General features: G+C 45.1%; 1 protein-coding gene across 5 annotated transcripts in view; it reads left to right on the forward strand.

The window, feature by feature from the left end:
* Window positions 1-20,344, forward strand: part of UNC13B (unc-13 homolog B) — a 160,243-nt gene extending 139,899 nt beyond the window's left edge. For 3 of the 5 annotated variants that reach the window (XM_049625833.1, XM_049625851.1, XM_049625823.1), the window contains 18 exons: window positions 104-193; window positions 535-663; window positions 6,277-6,404; window positions 7,041-7,126; window positions 12,346-12,472; window positions 12,724-12,820; window positions 13,042-13,185; window positions 13,508-13,585; window positions 14,122-14,199; window positions 14,442-14,530; window positions 14,773-14,925; window positions 15,043-15,166; window positions 15,275-15,331; window positions 15,520-15,600; window positions 16,553-16,700; window positions 19,112-19,204; window positions 19,385-19,544; window positions 19,709-20,344. In XM_049625833.1, coding sequence (XP_049481790.1) covers window positions 104-193; window positions 535-663; window positions 6,277-6,404; window positions 7,041-7,126; window positions 12,346-12,472; window positions 12,724-12,820; window positions 13,042-13,185; window positions 13,508-13,585; window positions 14,122-14,199; window positions 14,442-14,530; window positions 14,773-14,925; window positions 15,043-15,166; window positions 15,275-15,331; window positions 15,520-15,600; window positions 16,553-16,700; window positions 19,112-19,204; window positions 19,385-19,544; window positions 19,709-19,994 — 2,148 coding nt within the window. In that variant the 3' untranslated portion in view covers window positions 19,995-20,344. Of the gene's footprint in view, window positions 1-103; window positions 194-534; window positions 664-6,276; window positions 6,405-7,040; window positions 7,127-12,345; window positions 12,473-12,723; window positions 12,821-13,041; window positions 13,186-13,507; window positions 13,586-14,121; window positions 14,200-14,441; window positions 14,531-14,772; window positions 14,926-15,042; window positions 15,167-15,274; window positions 15,332-15,519; window positions 15,601-16,552; window positions 16,701-18,229; window positions 18,287-19,111; window positions 19,205-19,384; window positions 19,545-19,708 lie in introns of all 5 variants that reach the window. The other 2 variants (XM_049625815.1, XM_049625841.1) reach the window with 1 other exon arrangement.
* The last annotated feature ends 850 nt before the right edge of the window (window positions 20,345-21,194 follow it).

Genomic DNA, 21,194 nt, shown 5'->3' on the forward strand with positions numbered 1-21,194 from the left:
CCCAGTGGGTAGCAGATAAGGAAGCTTTTGATTTCATTGCTTTTGGCAGGGAAGGCTTTCATATTTCTCTGTTCCTTTCTTAAATTTGCTTGATTTGCAACAGAATAATTTCCCTGCTGGAAGCCCTGAGCGGCTTCAGGACTTGAAGTCAACAGTGGATTTGCTGACCAGCATTACTTTCTTCAGAATGAAGGTAAAAGATGAACTGCGTGGGATGGTGATGGGCTGGGGACCTGGCCACAGGAACATGGAGAATAAGAATCACTGGGTATAATCTGAAGCTATAGTATTCGTCACCTCTAAGCCCACATTTCCATACACCTTTCCCTGAGTTACATCTGAGAAGACCATGGATCAACAGAGATGGGATGGGCAGTTCTCCCAATCAGCTATCCTAGCAATTTCATCCTTGGGCAAGGTCCAGGGACTCTTTGAGGGATGATGGGATCTGGAATAGTTTGAGGGGAGTTCTAGGAGGAGATCCTGCACAGGTGAGCAGGACCATGGACCCATATTTCTTTTATTAATTGGCAGGTGCAAGAACTGCAGAGTCCTCCAAGAGCCAGCCAGGTGGTAAAAGATTGTGTGAAGGCCTGTTTGAACTCCACATATGAGTATATCTTCAACAACTGCCATGACTTGTACAGTCACCAGTACCAGCTGGTAAGAGGTTCAGGATCAGGTGGGACCAGTTGGCAGTGGCTCTTAGATCCTTGCTTTTCCTATACCATGGTTATGATGGAAAGTTGGTCAGGACAAAGTCCTTGATGTTCTTGAGGTTGAATAAAGTGTAGAGTAAGGGCCTTCTAGACCATATGAGACATTTGTGGATTGATAGGGACCATTGGACAAGATGTGACATAACTGAGTTGAACAGAAGTGGCAACGGTTAAGTTTTGGTTTGGTACTAAAGTAAGTGACCAAAATTTGAGCAATTTTAGGGGGTGAGTTAGTGAATTCTCAGTCCATCTCAGAATCTTTTTTGCTCCTCCAAGCTTAATTTGTTCGAGACTGCCTTCTTCTGAGATCCATAACTGTCTCTCTGAACTACAGGCTGATGGAAGTTTTTTACCTCTGACCACTTCTCCCTGCCCTGCATGGTCTTCTGAGATATATTCATCAGCTGACTGTCAAATGCCAACTCTATCCTTCTGTGAGGCTGAGCTGTTTCACCTGTTTTATACTGACATCCTAACCTAGTACCTGGTGACTGCGTACATTTTTCTAGATCCTTTCAATAGTATCTTTTTTTCCTCATTTCACAGCCAGGGCTTCTTTTTGGGTCTAGTTACTCAATTACAGCTTCTGTCTTAATAACTCTGCAGACCACACATTTGCAAAACAGATTCCCTTTAGTCCAACAAGTATGTATTGAATAAGCCAGGTCTGAGGAAAGCATAGTGCTGCTTCAATTAGTTCTCAGTTCATAAGCATATATATAATTCTAATCAAAGAAGTCTGTTAGAAATGCCTTGAAAAAGGAATGAAATTGCAGGATTCGAAGAAGGAAGAAGTCACTCTTGATCAGGTACTGGGTACTACGTAGAATAAGGGCATTTGACATAGACCTTAAGAGGCAGTAGGATTTGGACAACAAATGATGGGAGGACAGCCTAAATCTCTTGGACGTTTACCCATTGGTGAATACATCCAATTTGTAATTTTCCTAGGAGCACCTCAGTCAAGACTAAAATCTTGTTCACACTGCCTCCTCCCATTCCTAAGGGTACTTTTTGTGCCAACTCTATCTTTAAGGCTTCCTTCTTTTAAAGTTTGTAAAACCTCCCATTGGTTCTGAAGTTCATGGGAGGTTTTCCTGGGGCCGTTGTTCAACTTGCCACACTCTGTCATCCATCTATGGGTTCACCTTGGTTGGGGAAGACACTGTTCTCAGCTTTGATTTTTCAACTATGCAGGGGTCTATCTGAATATTTAGTCCCTATTCCCTAACATGAGATGTACCTGGACTTTGAAAGAGAGCGGGGTGCCTGAGTGGCTCAGTCAATTGGGCATCAGACTTCGGCTCAGGTCATGATCTCATGGTTTGTGAGTTCGAGCCCCACATCAGGCTCTGTGCTGACAGCTCAGAGCCTGGAGCCTGCTTCGAATTCTGTGTCTCCTTCTCTCTCTGCTCCTCCCCTGCTCATGCTCTCTCTCCCTCTCAAAAATAAAGACTAAAATAAATAAATAAATACTTTTTTTTTTTTTTTTTTTTTTGAAAGAGAGCTTATAAACCATTCAGGCACTTTATTTAGCCTTTGAATTTTGCTGTTTTTTTTTTACTTTTTTTCATTATCATTTTCTCATTCATTATTTACACTGAAGTAAACCATTGGTATCTTTTTTTATTTCCTTCTATTCACCTTAAGTCATTGGCTCATTCATCCATCTATTCCCTTAACAAACTGAACATGTAGTGATTTAAAGTTGATTAAGACACATCTCTGTTTTTGGCAAGCTCATTGTTTGGTGAAGGTGGGGGAGGGTGCAAATTACTGGATATATTGGGTTTTTAAAATTTATTATTACTGCATTTCATTGTAGTTGTAGTTGCCTATTACATCTATACCAAAGTTCATAGAGGGTGTTCTGGGAATCCAAAAGAGAGGCATCTAATCAGACCAGGGGTATCAAGGAAAACCTTTCAGAAAAGGTAAAGCTCAACCTGAATTTTGAGGGATGAGTAGGAGTTGGCTAATGAAAGGGGTTGGGGAAGAGAAGGATACCATATAGAGGTAATAGAATGTTTAGAGACACAGAATTGTGAATGAGTGTGTTAATTTGAAGAAATATAAGCAATTTAATTAGGGTACTTACAGTGTCAGGCTTTGGAGTTCAACTCTCTGGGATCTTGGTTCTACTGTTTATAGCCACATGACCTTGGGCAAGTCATATAACGTCACTGCTTTCAGTCTCCTCTTCTGTAAAATGAAGGTGATAATTTCTACCCAGTGGAGTTGTTATGAGGATTAAATGAGACAATGCGTGTAGAGTCCTTAGCAGGGTGTCTTGCACCTAATAACCACTAAATAAGTGGTGGTAGTGGGGTGGTGATGGCTGCAAGGGATTGGTGAGGTGTGGGGTTGAGAGAGAGGTCATATTCTGAAGGCCTTTTGTGTCAAACTGTGGAATTGAAATTTATGGAAGGCCTTGACTGAAGGTCATTGAAGGGCAGAGGAGTCACACAAAGAGATTCTCCTTGCAGGAAGATCACTAACAGCTGCGTGGAAGAAGGACTAGTTAGGAGATGTTTGAATGATACCGATAGGGTAGTGGCAGAAAGAGTTCAAGGAAGAGATATATTTAAGTGATATTAAGCAGGCAGAATCCACATATTCTGTGAGTTCTGTCCTGGTTTCTATTAACTTCCTGATAATGCACCCTTATTAAGGATTGTGGAGACTGTGATGACATATGGCATCCCACATAAAAGTCCTATCCCTGTTCTTTTGGGTGGTTTCAACTTTGCTTTTGTCCCAGTGGAAGATAAATGTCCATTCCAGCCTCTGTGTGGTGACCCCTACTTGTCCTGTCTGTGGTCTGAATGTAGAGTTGCTTCTCCTTTGCTGAAATTCACCATTGTATTTCTTTACCTCTTCCCAATCCAGTCCTTTTTTGTCCCCCAGCTTTACTGGGATATAATTGACGTATAACATTGTGTAGGTTAAGATGTGCAATGTGATGATTTGATACAAGTGTATATCATGAAATGTTTAACTCAGGCCTTCACCTCACATAATTGTCATTTTTTTGTTGTGGTTATGGTAAGAACATTAAAGCTCTACTCTTCATAGCATCTTTCCATGTAGTACAGTATTGTTAGCTGTAGTCAACCGTGCTGTATGTACCTTAGATCGCCAGAACTTACTCATCTTAACTAAAAGTTTGTGTCCATTGACCACCATCTCCCCATTTCCCCTACCCCTCATCTCCTGCCAAACACTATTCTAACTCTGTTTCTATGGGTTGGATGTTTTTAGATTTTACATATAAGTGAGGTTATATAGTATTTGTCTTTCTCTGTCTGACTTATTTAGCATAATGTCCTCAAGATCCATCATGTTGTTGCACATGACAGGATTTACTTTTTTTCTAAATTTTTTAAATGTTTATTTCTGAGAGAGATCATGCAAGCAGGGGAAGGGTAGAGAAAGAAGGGGACAGAGGATCCGAAGTGGGCTCCGCGCTGACAGCAGAAAGGGCAATGTGGGGCTTGAACTCATGAGCTGTGAGATCATGACCTGAGCTGAAGTCAGATGCTCAACTGACTGAGCCACCCAGGTGCTCCTGGGATTTCCTTTTTTATGGCGGAGTAATAATCCATTATAGTTACATACCACATTTTTTTAACTTTTAAAAAAATTTGTTTATTTTGAGAGAGACAGAGACAGCCCGAGGATGGAAAGGGCAGAGAGAGACGGAGACAGAAATCCCAAGCAGAGACTCAATGTGGGGCTCAAATTCACAAAACTGTGGGAAAATGACAGCCAAAACCAAGAGTTGGACACTTAACTGACTGAGCCACCCAGGCACCCCGCACATTTTCTTTATTCATCCGCTGATGGACACTTAGTTTGTTTCCATGTCTTGGCTATTGTGAATGATGCTACGGTAAACATGGAGGTACAGATATCTCTTTGAGATAGTCATTTCATTTCCTTTGAATATATACATAGAAGTGGGATTGCTGGATCATAGAGTAGTTTTCTTTTTCCTTTTTTGAGGAACCTCCAAACGGTTTTCCATAGTGCCTATACCAGTTTACATTCCTGCCAACAGTACACCAGGATTCCCTTTTCTCCATATCTTGGCCAGCATTTGTTATCTCTTTTTGGTGATATTCATTGTAACAGGTATGAGGTGACATCTCTTTGTAGTTTTATTTGCATTTCTGAGATGTTTAGTGATATTGAATACTTCTTCTTCTACTTGCTGGGCATTTGTATGTCTTCTTTGGAGAAATGCCTATTCAAGTCTTCTACCTATTTTTAATCAGATTGCTTTTTTGCTATTGATGAATTATATGAATTCTTTATATTTTGGGTATTAATTCTATATCAGATATATGGTTTACAAATATTTTCTCTCATTCTATAGGTTGCCGTTGCATTTTGTTTCTTTTGCTCTACAGAACATTTCAGTTTGATGTAGTCCCATTTGTTGATTTTTTAAAAAAATATATATTTTATTTATATTTTTTAAAGTTTGTTTATTTTGAGAAAGAGAGCAAGTGGGGGGAGGGGCAGAGAGAGAGAGAGGGGCAGAGAGAATCCCAAGCAGCCTCTGTGCTGGCAGCCAGTCCTTCCACTGGTTCCTGGGTCCCTTTTCTCATGAATCTTGAGATCATGATCTAGGCCAAAATCAAGATCAGATGCTTAACTGACTGAGCCACCTAGGCACCCCTCCAGTTGTTGATTTTTGCTTTTGATGTTTGTACTTTTGGTGTCATACCCAAAAATTCATTGCCAAGACCATTGTCAAGGAACTTTTTCCTTATGTTTTCTTCTGGGAGTTTTATGGTTTCAAGTCTTATATTTAAGTCCTTAATCCATTTTGAGTTAACTCTTGTTGAGCGGTAGAAGATAGGGGTCCAGTTTCATTCTTTTGCATCTGAATATCCATTTATCCTAACAGCATTTATTGGAGAGAGTGTCTTATCCCCATTGCGTATTCTTGGTTCCCCAAGACCTTTTCTTATACTGCTAGGAGAAGAGCTTCCTAGATACAGTTCTTCCTCCTAATAGCATTCATGAGGTTAAGGGAAGTCCTTAACCCCCTGAAGGTTAGACCCACTTTCATACTAGGTCTGTTCAGTAGCTCCTGCAGAACTTAAAGGAGCTTCTCAGAGCTTGTAATGTGTACGTGCGTGTGATGATGTAGGGAAGGTGTCAGAGGAGACTGCCAAAGGGGGTCACGTTGAACTAGACCTACTTAGTAAGGCTGGAGGGGCAACTTACTTTGGCCAAAGAGTCACCATACTCATAGCTACTGAGAGAATGAAGAATGGGGACAGGCATCCTTATGTCCTTTAGACTGACCAAGCTTATCACATCAGTGCCCTGGAGCTGGAGAAGTTCTCTGGGATGGACTCTTTGTGTATAAGGACCTCCCAACAGTCACCCCTCTGACAGAACATGGGCAGTCTTGTGGAAGACAGGCTTAGAAGAGGAAGGGTACCTGATTCTAGAAGAGGGGTGTGGGGAGGGAAGAGAAAGAGGAAGATTGGAGACATTCTGCACATTCTACTCTGATTCTCACCGTCTCCCCTGCAACAAGAAACAGGAGCTACCTCCAGAGGAACAAGGACCCAGCATTCGGAACCTGGATTTTTGGCCCAAACTCATCACACTCATTGTGTCAATCATAGAGGAAGATAAGAATTCCTACACACTCGTTCTGAACCAGTGCGTATCAACCCACTTGGCCCTGTGTGGTTGGTGGTTGGCTTGTCCATCTGTCTAACAGCCTCTTTCTTTCCTATCTCTGTGTGTTTGCAGTGCCACCTCTTCCTCCTGTACATCCGTCTGTCCCTCTGTCCCTTGTATCTGTCTGAGTAACTGTTTCTGGAGACAGGTGTGGAAACATAATGGGGGGCCCTGCCCAGACTGAGCCAGCCTCCCTGGAGTGAGAGGCCCCTGGGAATGGCTGCCATAGGAGTCCTAGGGGATCCAGAGACCATGTGTGTATGTGTCTGTCCACTGTGAATAAAGTGGGCTTTCTACGTCCACCCCCTCGCACTTTCTCCTCCATCTTCTTTAGCCTGGGCCTGCCTTCTAGACTCAATACTTCTCTGGGTCTCAAATCCCTGCCTTCTGGGCATCGTCTCCCCTGGGCCCACCTTACTTGAGGGAATTCTCTGCCCCCACTTGTCCTTCCACTGGCTCCTGGGTCCCTTTTCTCCAGATTGAACCTAGCCCTGTTTCCTAGGCTTCTCCTCTCTTCAATCTGACCTCCAAGAAATTAGGCATGTTAGCTTTGGAATCAGTCAAATCAAATAGCTCTTGCTTTGTTCTCTGACTGTGTCTTCTTCCATCATCCAGGTTTCCTCAGGAGTTGAATGTGGGAAAAGTCAGCGCAGAAGTGATGTGGCAGCTCTTTGCCCAAGACATGAAATATGCACTGGAGGGTAAGGGTGTGCCCAAAGCAGTGGTCTATAGGCTCCTTGCCCAACCACCTTGTTTGCTGTCCCTTTCTTCTCCCAGACAACTATAAGTTCTGGGTGAATGGTACAGAGAAATTAGAGGGATTCTAGGCATAGGCCTCAGGAGTCCTTGGGTAGGCAAAGGTTCAGCCAAGGTAATAATGGAAATGGCTGTGTGGATGTGGACTCCCCCTTCCAGCTTTAGAACACGTGCCTGTTTAAGACGTTCCCCAGCCCAGAGAGCAACTCTTCCCATGCTGGATACTCAAGTGGCCCACTCATTGGGGTATGAATGGTCGTATGAAGTTTATCTTTACAGTTTTAAAGAATCACAGAACCTTAAATACACAGATAGGATTATTTTGTCTTACCGGAGGCTGCCTAGCCTGGCTTTCCTTAAAAGCTATTTTGGATTGGCATGACAGAGCCAAAAAGATGATACTTCCCTCGCTTCTCCTATAAAGTAGTGTGATGGACAAATTATTATTGATCTTGTTCATTCAGCTTATTTCTTACTTTGGTCCACAAAGATATCACTGTCTGCTTGTGTCCAGCCTTCCCATTTGTACCCTTCGGTGTTCACTTATTAAGCTGCCTTTCCCATCTGTTTATATATGTTAGTCTGTATCCTCAGTCTGTGTGAATTGACTTAGAAAAAAAGGGGAGCAGCCTGGCGGCAAGGACAAAGCAGAGTCTGGATCTGTTATTCTGGTGGCGTGGCCAGACTGTGGGTAACCCTCAGACTTAAACTTTTGAGGTTTAAAAGCAGTAAGTTTTGAGGTTGAAAGAAACCTTGAAGATCAGTGTTTAAGTTTGAGACAGCCACAGTCTGTACATGCACATTCTGGAATTCTGCCCCAGAGCAATGGCTGCCTCTTGCCCACATTGGGTCAAGTCTGGGGTGGTAGCCCAGGCCTTAGCCTTTCATGTCAGTGAGGAAGTCACTTGTCCTTCTCCAGGCAGCACTTAGCAAGCCTGATGGGGGTGAGTATAGTCCCAGTTCTTAAAGAATCCAGCTCTGGTGGGTTTTGAGGGGAAAAAAAGAAGTACCTGTGAAAAGCGAGTCAGGTTCACAAAGATAGTATGAGGTAGGACAGAGGTTTTCAAACAAAGGTATCTTAGGAGCTAAGTGAAAAGGGAAAACTGGGGCAGGGGGAGAAGGGTGCTGGGCTCCAGGCTTTTTACCCGGTGCTAGTTAAGTCAATTCTGCTTTTTATCAATCTTATATGAGATTCTAGGTAAGACTTCTTTTTAAAGGGGAGTTCTGCTAATGTTTGCAACAAACACAAAAGAATTGAAAACTGCTCTAAAAGAAAGAAAGTTGACCTGGTTTCAAATCTCAATTTCACCACCTAATCAGCAGTGTGTTCTTAGACCAGTTTTTATGAGCTCACATTTTCTCATCCATAAAATGGGAGTGATAATAGCATCTATTTCACTGAGCTGATAAAGAAACTGAGACATATTAATATACTTAGCATACTGCATGGCATTTACTCAGCACTGAATAAATCTTGTTAAGGACAGTAAGAAACCATTATAGGCTCATGAGCAGAGATGCGGTGTAAGCAAAGTAGTATTTTTATAAGATTTCACCTTAGTGGAAAATGGGGGCAGGTGGAACAAGGAGAGACGAGAAACAGGGACTGCAGATAATATTGTAATAATTTAGGGCTGAGGGGATGGGGCTGAGGTTAGAGCAGAGAATTGAAGAGGGAAGAATGCGTTTTGATAGCTCCTGGAAGGAGGTTGTAATAGGAATTCATAATTGTCAGAATGTGGAGGGCAAGAGAAGGGTAGGAGTTTGGAGACCTGGATGATAAAAGGATAATGTTAACTCTGACTGTGAAAATGCTACCATTCACCCATTTTTAAAAATTTTATTAGAGAGGGTGCGTGCACACATGCACCTGAGTGGAGGAGGTGCAGAAAGAGCGGGAGAGAGAGAATCTCAAGAGCGAGAATTCCCAACTCAGGGCTTGATTCCACAAACCATGAGATCATGACCTGACCCGAAATTAACAGTCGGATGCTTAACCAACTGAGCCACCCAGGCGCCCCTCCACCCTTATACATTTACATTATACATGCAAATGTATAATTTACATACATAAAATAAAAAACACTTTAAGAGCATAATTTGATTAGTTTTGACAAATAAACACACCTGTATAACCACTACCCCAATTAAAATATAGAACAGAAAGTTTCTTCTTGCCCCTTTGCAATAGATCCCCAGCCCGTTAACCAAATTCTTGTTGAGTATTTTCTTTGTGCCAGGCACTGTGCTAATTGTTGGAACCCCAATGAGATGAATGAGGCATAAGCCCAGCCCTTTGAGAAGCTCACATACTATTCTAGACAACAGACATAAAAATTGGCAGTTATGGTTTAAAGTTCTAAGAGCCACGAAGGGAATAAGCATAGGGTGCTGAGAGGAGAGCAGTGTAATCCACACCCGGGAAGACTTCTAGGAGAACCTGAGAAAAGGATCTAGGAAGGCTTCCTGGAGGAGGTGATACACAAACTGAAACCTGAAGGATGGTAGGACTTAGCCAGTGGGGAGGGGAGGTAGTAGTGATGGGAAAGGGAGACACAGAACATTTTAGGAAGAGGATACAGTACGTTCAGAGATGTGTGGTCTAGAAAGCTGTAATGTTTGGGAAACTGAAAGGAGTAGTTCGGTGTGACTAGCACGTTAGAGTGAGGGGAAGAGATAAATAGGACATCAAAATAGAAAAGTAGGACAGAGCCAGGTCATAAAGGAGGTGGTAAGCCATGTTTAAGCTTTTGGACTTATCCTAAGGCAGTTTGGAGCCAGTGAATAGCAATCCTTTGTTAAGGGGTTCACATGATCAGGTTTATAAGGTAGAAAGGCCACTCACGCCGGCTGTTGTATGGAAAGTGGGTTGGAGGAGGGGCGCCTGGGGGACTTAGTCGGTTGAGGTTGAGTCTCTGACTTGGGCTCAGGTCATGATCTCGCCCTTTGTGGGTTTGAGCCCTGCTTGGGGCTCTGTGCTGACAGCTCAGAGCCTGGAGCCTGTTTTGTATTCTGTGTCTCCTTCTCCTGCTCACACTCCCTCTCTCTCTCAAAAATAAATAAACAACTAAAAAGTTTAAAATTTGTTAAATTTAAATAAACATTAAAAATTTTTTAAAAAGAAAGAAATTGTATTGGAGGAGGAAGGACCAAGTTGGAGGCTATTGTAGTAATCCAGGTCAGAAATGGTGGTAACAAGACTTAGGCAAGTGACTGTGTAAAAGAAATGGTTAGATTCCAGAGAAATTTTGGAGGTAAAATCAGCAGGGACTGGTGATTTAACTGGATGTGAATCAAGAGGAGGAAGGAAGACTTGAGGATGAAGCTCAGCATTGAACAAGAGGCTATGATTAGTATGTATACTCTGTTAAAGTTCAGCCAGAGATTTTAGATGCTGAAAGATGGGGGCTAGAGTTAAATCCTGGCAAAGTGAGATGCTCCATCAAAGCCTTATGCAGACATTATCAGAACCAAAGAGAGATTTGGGGGAGATACCAGCAAGCTGGATAAGTGAAATCATGAGGTTGAAAGAACTCTTCAAAGATGAAAGATGAATGAATGGAGAGAGGAATGTGGAAATCAGGGGCAGGAGAAGGTTTAGAGACTTGATTGTCCATTTTGAAAGATTAACCACCCCCATACTTCTACCTCCCAACAACAACCTCGAGCAACTTTATTGGAGCAGGACTCCGTGGGACTTGTTAGAATAAAGCGTAACCAGCATTTTACCAGTCATCCTGTTTTCATACCACAGAAGTTAATATAAAAATTGGGGTTTGGAACCAGAGTACAGATAATGGGTTGACAGAGAAAGTGGTAGTTAAATAAATATAGTACCTTGGTCTCTATAAGAAAGCAGTTAGGGAGGTTTGGAGTGATGGAGCAGCTCTGCCTCCACTTCTAGTGGGTTACTGAACATAAAGGAAGGAGAGCCCTCTTCCTGGTGCCTTTTGGTGTTTCCAGGTTCATGGACTGGTTTAAGGACAGCAGAGTGTGGGTGGAAAGCAAAGGGACAAGCCCTGAGAAGTCTCTCTGATGTCCTGGAGGTGGTGCTACCTGCTGTACCAGGAGATGAAATTTCCTGGGACTGGGGGCCTTTTGAGACTGAATCCCAGCTTCCCATTTCTTCCTTGAGTGTGTGTTGTACTAATTCACAAGCGCCAACTGCCCCAGACTGGATTTCTGCCTTGACATGGAAGAGCATCACCCATAGCAACTCAAAGTTGAGCAGTAGAGTTCACAAGGACCCTGAGCCCTTTTTTTCTCTATTGCTCAGTACTCTTCCCCAGTTGCCTGTTTTTACCATTATGTTATATATAAGGCTTTTATTATTCAGATTAATGCTTTATCTATAAAGGGGGTGGATGAAGAGAACCTGTGGTTGTTGCCAGTGCTCCAGACATTCTGGGCAAGCTATGGGAGATGTTTGTCCTGGATTTTCCAGAAGACTCTGGAGATCCAGCTAGATGACCTTAAAAGTCCATAATAAGCATCCCATTTTCTGCATCATGATAGCCCTTTCATCTGGCTGTGTTTCCACGGTTTCCAAACTGACTCTTCTTATTTGCATACTTCTTTGAGAGTTCATTTTCTCAGTCTCTCAGCTGTGCTCCGGGGCCCTTCAGTTTACTTCAAGATGCTGTTATACTCTGGCTGTTCAGCTGCTCTTTCTATCAAAGTGGGCCCAATTTGGTTTTCCCTGTCTCTGTGTAGTTGTCAATGACCCATTCATACCATGTATAGCTATTCATCTCTGCATCTAAGCCCATCTGAGGGAATGGCCCAGCTATTAGGATCAGTGAAGTCCTAGGGAACTTCCATCCTGCTCTAGTCCTGGGCAGTCTCCTCACTAATCAACATTAGCACCCTCTGGCCTTCTTTACCAGGGGCCATTTACTCAGTTGACACTTCCAAAAGCTAAAGCAGCTAGAAGACTGTAGGCCTTATCTGGGAGTCTGGCTTAGTCTCTAAAGGAAGATTTAGGCCAGGCTCTTGGAGAGCAGAGTACTGGTTGGGGGAAATGGTTGTAAGGAAGTTATTGGGAGTCACCCTTGTTCTAAGACATCTGATAGAGCGGCCCAACCGGATCTGCTTCTTTGGGAAAGTTCAGGAACCATGGCTCCTACTGCTGGGACCTGACCCCAGCCTCCTTCCCCACCACTAGAGCATGAGAAAGACCGGCTGTGTAAGAGTGCTGACTACATGAACCTACACTTCAAGGTGAAGTGGCTCCACAATGAATACGTGCGAGATCTGCCTGCCCTCCAGGGGCAGGTGCCTGAGTACCCAGTGTGAGTCATCATGCGGGCACTACAGAGGGAAGGGAAGGGGGCCCCTCCATTTTAGGGGTGGGCAGGACTATTGTCTTCAATTCAGTTCAGTAAGCCAGTCTTGAGACTGCCAGTTCTGGGCTCTGTTGTAGAAAGAGAAAAGCATCAAACCATGCCCTACTTTCCAGAAGACCCGAGTCTGGGGTAGCTGTTAGGCACATGGCATTGGCCAACCACTTGCTCCAACCCCCAATTCTCCTGCCTGGCTGCAGGTGGTTTGAGCAGTTTGTCCTGCAGTGGCTGGATGAGAATGAAGATGTGTCCCTGGAATTCCTACATGGGGCCCTGGAACGAGATAAGAAGGATGGGGTAAGTTGGAAGCTTGGACTGCACCATGGGTCAGGCCAGGTCTCCCAGCAATTAGCTATCAGCAAAAGTTCCAGGGCTTTAGTTCCTTGCCCTGTGGAATTCATAGGGAGGGCTTTTGAGGGCCAAAGAGCCACTCCTGCTGGGCAGAGTCCTTTTGAGCCCTGCACACTTGGGAAAAGGTAGTGGCTGAAGATGATGATCCTGTTGTTGGCCTTCCTTAGTTCCAGCAGACATCAGAGCATGCGCTCTTTTCTTGCTCTGTGGTGGACGTCTTCACACAGCTCAACCAGAGCTTTGAGATCATCCGGAAGCTGGAATGCCCAGACCCCAACATCCTAGCCCACTACATGAGGAGATTTGCTAAGGTGACCATGACTCTCCCTTCTCCTTTCCATTTGTCACTACCAGACTCATGGCCTTGTCACAGGCCCAAGCACAGTTCCTCTCTGTGATGTCCTTCAGGGGAACTCTGGCATTACCCCCTTCTCATTTGCTTGTGTCTGGGGCACACTGGGAGTTTGTCTTGGTGCTGTTGTGGGGTTGAGAGGAAGCTTTGTCCCCTTATTGTGAGATTCCCTTCTACCTTCCTTTTGTTACTGTTCTGGGATGAGGGATATGACCTCAGGCAAGATCCCTGTGGGGAGAGCTAAGGGTTCCCACTCCTTTCCTTTTCTCCTCTTCTTTCAGACCATCGGGAAAGTGCTGATGCAGTATGCAGACATCTTATCAAAGAGCTTCCCAGATTATTGCAAAAAGGAGAAAATGGTGAGGGTCAGGCCCTGGGACCCTAGAGAAGAGAATGGAAGACATTTGAATCCTCCTTGCTTTTAAGGCTATCCTCAGAGCTGAGGGTGGGGATGATACTCCTGACTTTTGGTTCCTAGTAGGGCTTTGCTTGAGATTATGCCACATAAGAAGAAGAACTTGACTAGGAATTCCTCTGAGCCTCTATTTGGTACTTTATCTTCTACTAAGCTAGATCTTTACTTAGTCTTTCTTTTTTAACAACAACAACAGCAGCAGCAAAAAATCTCTTAAGACAGAAAGTTAATAAAGGATGATGCCATGAATACCTGAGGCCCACCACCTGGTTTAAAAACAGAAACATTTGCTTCTGGTCTTCATTCAAGGAGAATTATCTGAATTGGTTCCACATCTCAGTGATTAGGAAGGAAGAGCGGTATTTGGTTATGTGTTGTAAATTCCCTGTGGCTTTTGGAGTAGTATGAGAGAGGTACCCTAGGCTGATAGGTCCTGTGCTGAAAGCAGTCAAGACTCAACACCTCCATCTGTCCCCAAAGCCTTGCATCCTGATGAACAACATGCAGCAACTGAGGGTCCAGCTGGAGAAAATGTTTGAGGCCATGGGAGGCAAGGAGGTAGGTCTCGGGGTGTGGGGTTGCTGCACTTTACCTTTGTTCCTGAGCGTTCTGGCCATAGATCTCTACCCTCTCCTCACCAGGTATAGGCCAGGAATTTAGCTTAGGATCTGGGCTGCTTTAAGCTGAGGGATTTGAGTAGGAATTGGGATAAAGGCACTATGAGGGAGGAGTTAGGGGCACAGGAGGGAGGAAAAGGGTATGAAAATCAGCTTAGCCAAACACACCTTCTGTGGATACAGTTGGATCCTGAAGCTGCAGACAGTTTGAAGGAGCTTCAGGTGAAACTGAATACGGTTCTGGATGAGCTCAGCATGGTATTTGGAAACAGGTAAGTGGCCCCAAAACACACAGCCCTTGGAGCGAGATCTGGTCCCTGGTCAATCCCAGAACTCCTGCCCCACACCCATCCATCCATCCAGCTGTAGGTGTGTGGATCTTCCCACTTCTCCTGTTGGCTGTCCCTGCTGGAGCTGCACCAGAGTGTGCTGGAGTGGGACGGAATAGCTGGTGTTGCTCCAAGGTCAATGTGTCTTTGGGCAGGGGAGGGCTGCACTGTGGGCACATGTATAGTTTTCAGGTGCGGATTGATGAGTGTGTTCGACAAATGGCTGACATCCTGGGCCAGGTGCGGGGCCCAGGGAATGCATCCCCCAGCGCCAGGGCCTCAGTGGCTCAGGATGCAGATAGTGTGCTCCGGCCTCTCATGGACTTCCTGGATGGCAAGTGAGTACAGCACTTAGGACTGTCCTTTGGGACAAGCAAGGCAGAGGCAATCCGAAAAGCCTCTTGGGGAGGGGTGTCTCTCAAACTCTCAGTCTTACCTGTTACGTGGGTCTACAGCCTCACACTCTTTGCCACTGTGTGTGAGAAGACAGTCCTGAAGCGTGTACTGAAGGAGCTCTGGCGGGTGGTAATGAACACAATGGAAAGGATGATTGTTCTGCCCCCACTCACTGACCAGACGGTAAGGACACTCCCCTTCCACTTCCTCCTGCTGTCTCCCCTATCTTGCTCCACACTTCCTGATTGAGTTTGGAGTCCTCTGCTTTTGACTGATCTCTTTTCTGCCCAGGGCACCCAGCTGATCTTCACTGCTGCCAAGGAGCTGAGCAATCTTTCCAAACTCAAGGTACTGTGGATGGATGGAGTCTTCTGAGGCTGGGGGGTGAGTGGGAGCCAGGAAGAAGGAAATGTGAGCTTTGGAGACTAAAGAGGAAGGGAATGAGAGGAACATGTACTGTGGGCTGGCAGGTGGGAGAAAGACTTTCATGACAGCCCCAAGTTGTCCTGATGCTGTTGCTTTCTCTGGGGTTTCAGGACCACATGGTTCGAGAGGAAACACGGAGTCTCACTCCGAAGCAGTGTGCCATCCTTGACCTCGCTCTGGACACCATCAAGGTGGAGCCTTCCCCTTCTCCAGACAGTCATACTACCCCACCTCAGTCATACTACCTCTTGGCATTGGCATTCTACTCTGTCAGACTAGATGTTCTTTGGGCTCTTGCCACCCCACATCCAGAAGGGAGTGATTTTTATGTCTGTTTCTTTCTTTGCTATGTTGATATTCCTGCTTGGGAGCAACCAAAATGGTCTTGGGAGCAGACCATTCTGTATGGTCTCAGATGACTTACCATGGACCCAGAGCACTTATTCCTGGGTTTTGAGTACAGTTCAGTTCACTTAGTTCTTCATTGCCATTCCTAAGTATTTTCCACTGGGAATTAATCTTCCAGATCCTAATACCCCACATCTGGCTGAAAGTTCCCACTTCCACTTACTTATACATTCATTTGGGTTTCCAAAGGATTTTTTTTTTCCTAGTACCCATTGATTCGTTCAACTGGGAAACGTATGCACATGGTACTATGCACTATGAAGGATACAGAGAGAATCAGATATAGTTCCTAGCTTTAAGATGCTTATAATTTGGTAAAGCTGTAATAAGGCAGGTACATATGAAGTGTGATGCAGGGCATTTGGGAGAGGTATGCCATAAGTGTAACGTTCTTTAAGGGTTCGGAGGGATAAAAGAGTACTTTGCTACTCTCTCTGCCTGAAATGCTCTATTCCAGATCTTTGCCTGTCTAGATAGATCCATACTTCAAAGTTCACATCCAGGAATGTGGGCATCCCTTACTGCTCCTACCCAACTAATACACTTCACCTGAGAGATTCTGACTCTACATGGTATTCCTCATCTTGTTATTTATTTAATGGCTTCTCGTCCTCATCATCCTTTTTTGGCATCTTCATTGAGCTTCTGCTCAGATGTGATTTCTCTGAGGACAGTGTGGAAGGCTGCCTCCGTGTAAGGGGATGGGGCTGTAGCAGGTATTCTTTTGTCTTTCAGCAATACTTTCACGCAGGAGGTAATGGGCTGAAGAAAACTTTCCTGGAGAAGAGCCCAGATCTACAGTCCCTACGTTATGCCCTATCTCTGTACACACAGACCACAGACACGCTCATCAAAACCTTTGTTCGCTCACAGACTGCCCAGGGTAAGGCCTAAGGGCTTTAGGTCCCTATCTTCCCCTCCTTGATACACTTCTGCCTCTAGGGAGTCAAAATTTTCCAGCCCTTAAGGAGGATCCAGGTACTTCTTAAGAGAGCCTGTCAAACTCAGACCCCAGGATTTCTTGAGGGACCCCAGTACTCACTTCCACACTGTACCCATACCAGACAGGAGAATCACAAGGACCTGGTAAATGGGCCTGCAATTCTTTTCCCAGACATTGCCTGGCTAGCACATGTTCATTCAGCTCAAAGAGCATACCCTGTTAGGAAATATTTGTCGGAAAGCCTTGAGAATAAGTTGTTGAAACACTCATGAAGACTCACAGTTTTGGGAGCCTTGTTGGAAACTGTCCGGGTGGGGAGGAAGCAAAAAAAGACTTTATAGATTGTCTAGTGTGGATGAGAGGGGAAAAAAAAAAAAAAACAAAACCAACAACTAGGAGAGGCAAACCATGGGAGCAGTTGAAAGGAGGGTGTGGATCATGGGCATAATGGATCTCTGTGCATAAATGATGCTCCATCCAGCCTCATGGGTGATGCTAATGCACAGGGACTAGGCAGCTGGTTTTCTCCCAGTGTCTTCTAGTCCTCAGAACCCCTCCCTGCCTCCAGGCAGGCCTCTCTATAACAAAACACATCTACATAGATATGGTTCAGACTGAAATTCTGACCCTGACCCAGGAGCCAGGCCCTCCCAGGAAAGACTTTCAGGCACATTTGTTATTGCTTGTTCTGGGAAACTTAGGTGTGCTGCCTGGAGGAGAGAACCTGATGGAGGGAATGGGAGGACTTAGGCCTTACTGAGCCTTTGATCCAGAGCACAGAGCTGACCTAGAGGGGAAGTGGGATCCAAGTCATTGGACTAGAGTTAATAGAAGGTGAAAAGATACAAAGGACCTGCAGTATTGCTCCATTTTCCACATCTGTTCTTATTTCAAGTCCAGGATAGGAAGAAAAGGGAGGAAAGAAGTTATGAGCCTTGTTCAAGGGGACAGGGAGATCTTTTACAGAGTTGTACATGGAAAGGCCTGTAACATCAGGAAAGTATCTGAGTTAATCCAAAAAGGCTTTTTAGATATACTGAGTTTTAGGCTAGATGTAAAGATGAAGAAAGGCTGAAATGGGCACATATGAGGTAAGAGCAGAGGTGGGGACTGCAGGGGGAGGATCGAGATGGATGTGTGTACCTTTTATACCCGTTGCTTTATTATTTAAGGCCAAGAAATTAGAGCCTGCAATGTCTCTCTTTCCTGCCCTGCTGATTTCAGATACCTTCTCTATGTATATTCTGCTTTTCCCCATGATTACATTGATCCTTGACCCATGAAGTCTAATTTGGAGCATTCAGGCACTGACTTCAACTGTTTGATTTCCCTCTCCACCTCATCTCTGTACTCCCCCAGAAAATGTGTAGAGTTGCTTTGAATGGCTATTAACTCCTTAGACCTCTAACTGGTTCTTCTTTTCTATCCTACTGCTGCTACTACCTCTTGACTTGCCTTTCCTCACTCAGTGCATGATGGGAAAGGTATTAGGTTCACTGCTAATGAGGACATTCGGCCAGAAAAGGGTATGTTTATGTTGTACACGTTGCACACATGAATCTAACATAGGCTAACACCTGTCCCCTGTGAACTAGAATGAGCTTCTTAGGCTGGCTGTAGGGGAGCCATGTGTCAAAGTTCAGAAGCTCCGTCCCAAGTATCAGAGATGAGTGATGTATTAATACAGTCCGAGATGGGGTTAATAATGGTTCTGTCCTTGGGATTCCCCCATCCTTCCACCTTAGGATAAAGAAGTTTTATCTGGGGTGCAGAAGTTTTATTTCTGGTGAGATGTCTGCTTAGGGGAGCCTACAGACTGGCTAGAGATTGGGCCTGGGAAGTTGCTTGTAGAGGGGTCCAGGTTTTGAGTAGGACAGAGTCTGAGCAAGACAGCCTCCCAAGCAGTGACCCTCAGGATTCTGAAGGTGGGTGGGAGGGTGCTGCTTTTGGCTTGAAGGGACCCACATTGTTCCATTGAGACACCACAGGGTGGACTTAGTTCCCAGACAAAGATAGAGGGTGGCAGTACTGTCCTCCAGTACCTTTCAATGAAAAATTCTTCATCCTAGGAAATAGGAGAGGTTTGGGGAAACTGACAGATTCCTTGTGCATTTTTGGAAGACCTTACACCTAAAATGTTGTTAGCCTAATGTACTTTAATACACAGCCTCATTCTTTATCCCCTTCCTTTCCCTTCTCCCATTGCTTACTTCCCCATGGCTATTTTAGATGATTGCTTCATGCTCTAGGGTGTAAAGTGGGCTTCCTAACTCCTCAGTTTCACCTGGGATAATTAGGCCTGATGTCTTAGAGTTCTCCAATGAGGGATCAACTGTCTATCTGTCCTTCAGGGTCTGGTGTGGATGATCCTGTGGGAGAAATCTCTATTCAGGTGGATTTGTTTACACATCCTGGAACTGGGGAGCACAAGGTCACAGTGAAAGGTGAGTGGCACAGACTTACAGGTCTCAGACCTTTTCTTATGCAGTGGCCTCATCAGTTGAAGGCAGGGGCTGCTTATTCCAGTCCTCTAACTTAGCCTTCCTCCAAGGGGAATGCCACCTAGGGCTCAAGAATTGGGAACACTTGGTAGGATCCCTCACAGGCTTCTCTTGTTTGGGCAGTGGTGGCTGCCAATGACCTCAAGTGGCAGACAGCAGGTATGTTCCGGCCCTTTGTGGAAGTGACCATGGTTGGCCCACACCAAAGTGATAAGAAGAGGAAGTTCACAACCAAGTCGAAGAGCAACAACTGGGCTCCCAAGTATAATGAGACATTCCACTTGTGAGTTACAGGGTGGGGAACCTGCAGGATTCTGGGATGGGGGTGAGCTGGGGGGTAAGACTTGAGAGGGGAGAAGAGGGATGGGTTGGATGGTGGCTGGGGAAAATTCAGTTGAAGGCTCTTTCAGCTCTGGCCTCCTCCCTCCACCCATCCTATGCTCACAGCCTCCTGGGAAATGAAGAGGGGCCAGAAGCCTATGAGTTGCAAATATGTGTGAAGGATTACTGCTTTGCCCGGGAGGATCGTGTTCTGGGGCTAGCTGTGATGCCTCTGAGGGATGTGGCAGCCAAGGGAAGCTGTGCTTGCTGGTGCCCCTTGGGCCGGAAGATCCACATGGATGAGACAGGCATGACTATTCTCCGGATTCTGTCTCAGAGGAGCAATGACGAAGTGGCTCGGGAGTTTGTGAAGCTCAAATCGGAGTCTCGTTCCATGGAAGAGGGGAGCTGAGCACCCAGGTTCCTGTGCCAACTGGATGGCATCAGTTTCACAAATCAGGGCCAGTGAGAATTACTATATATCCAGCTTAGGGTCCTCATAGTCAAGAGGCTGACTCCTTCAGTTTAAGGAAAAATTTGGGGTGGTGAGAATATTTTCTCAGAAAGGCTCAGGAGTCCCTGACCAGCACGTCTGTGGTGCTAGGAGCTGGGCTGTCAGGGTTACTGCATAGGGAGGTAGAACAGACATTTCTGAGAGTGTCAGCCATTATTGTTGGTAGACACCCCTTCACCCCCTATCCCATCTCTACCCCTCTCCATGCCACACCTTATTCAGTTAGACCCATACATATAAACCATTAGAACAATGGTTCTTGTTGAACCATTAGAGAGCCTGGAGCATGTGCCTGGTTAGCTAGTCAGTTGAGCCTACAGTTGTCACTGAGCCCTATAGTCTGGATTGGAGTATGCCAGGGCAGGAACATACAAATTAGAATTTAGACTGTCCCTCAAGCAGTCTAAAACCAGGATCCACCTGTTTTGTGAAAACAAGGCTTTGAAACTGAACAAGATAACTTCTAGAAATGACCTGTGCTAATCCTTTTCTCCAAATTATATGTCATGAGTAGAATGAGGTTCACATGATAACTTCAGAGCCCTGAGCAGGAATATTCTTTGGAACCCAAGCACCACAGGCTACCTGCCCAAGAGTCCCCCTCCCTCACTCCTATAGGAAAGGGAGCAGTGATGTTTCAAGACATGAGTGGCTATTCCTTTGTGTATGTACCTGAGGCATAGTTGAAGGATCCAGGAGAGAGGGCTGTATTTTCTTCTTGGGTAGGCCCTGAACAAAGCCAAAAATTGTAGAAACCAGTCTAGAAAGAGTCCTCTTCACCTATGGCCACTGCCTTCTGTTTGTCCTCCCCTTTGCAGAAAGAATCTAGTCTTTGACCTCCCTCCCTTTCATCTAGATCAGATGCTGTTCCCCTCACAGATGTTCAACCCTACAGAGGGAACTTGGACTATGATTCCTCTGTACAGGCTGGATGGAGGGGGCTTCAACATTTCCTGGGAGGTCAGAGATGAACTCTTTCAGGAGATTGTATGGACTTCTCAGACCCTTCATCAGAGATGTGACACGGTTCTTGGATACCCTTGGTAGCAGCCTCCTGGACCTCCTGAGGACTCTGTGTTATCCATAGCTGTGCTGGCC

Source organism: Panthera uncia, chromosome D4 (assembly GCF_023721935.1).
Source record: "Panthera uncia isolate 11264 chromosome D4, Puncia_PCG_1.0, whole genome shotgun sequence".
Lineage (NCBI taxonomy): Eukaryota > Metazoa > Chordata > Mammalia > Carnivora > Felidae > Panthera > Panthera uncia.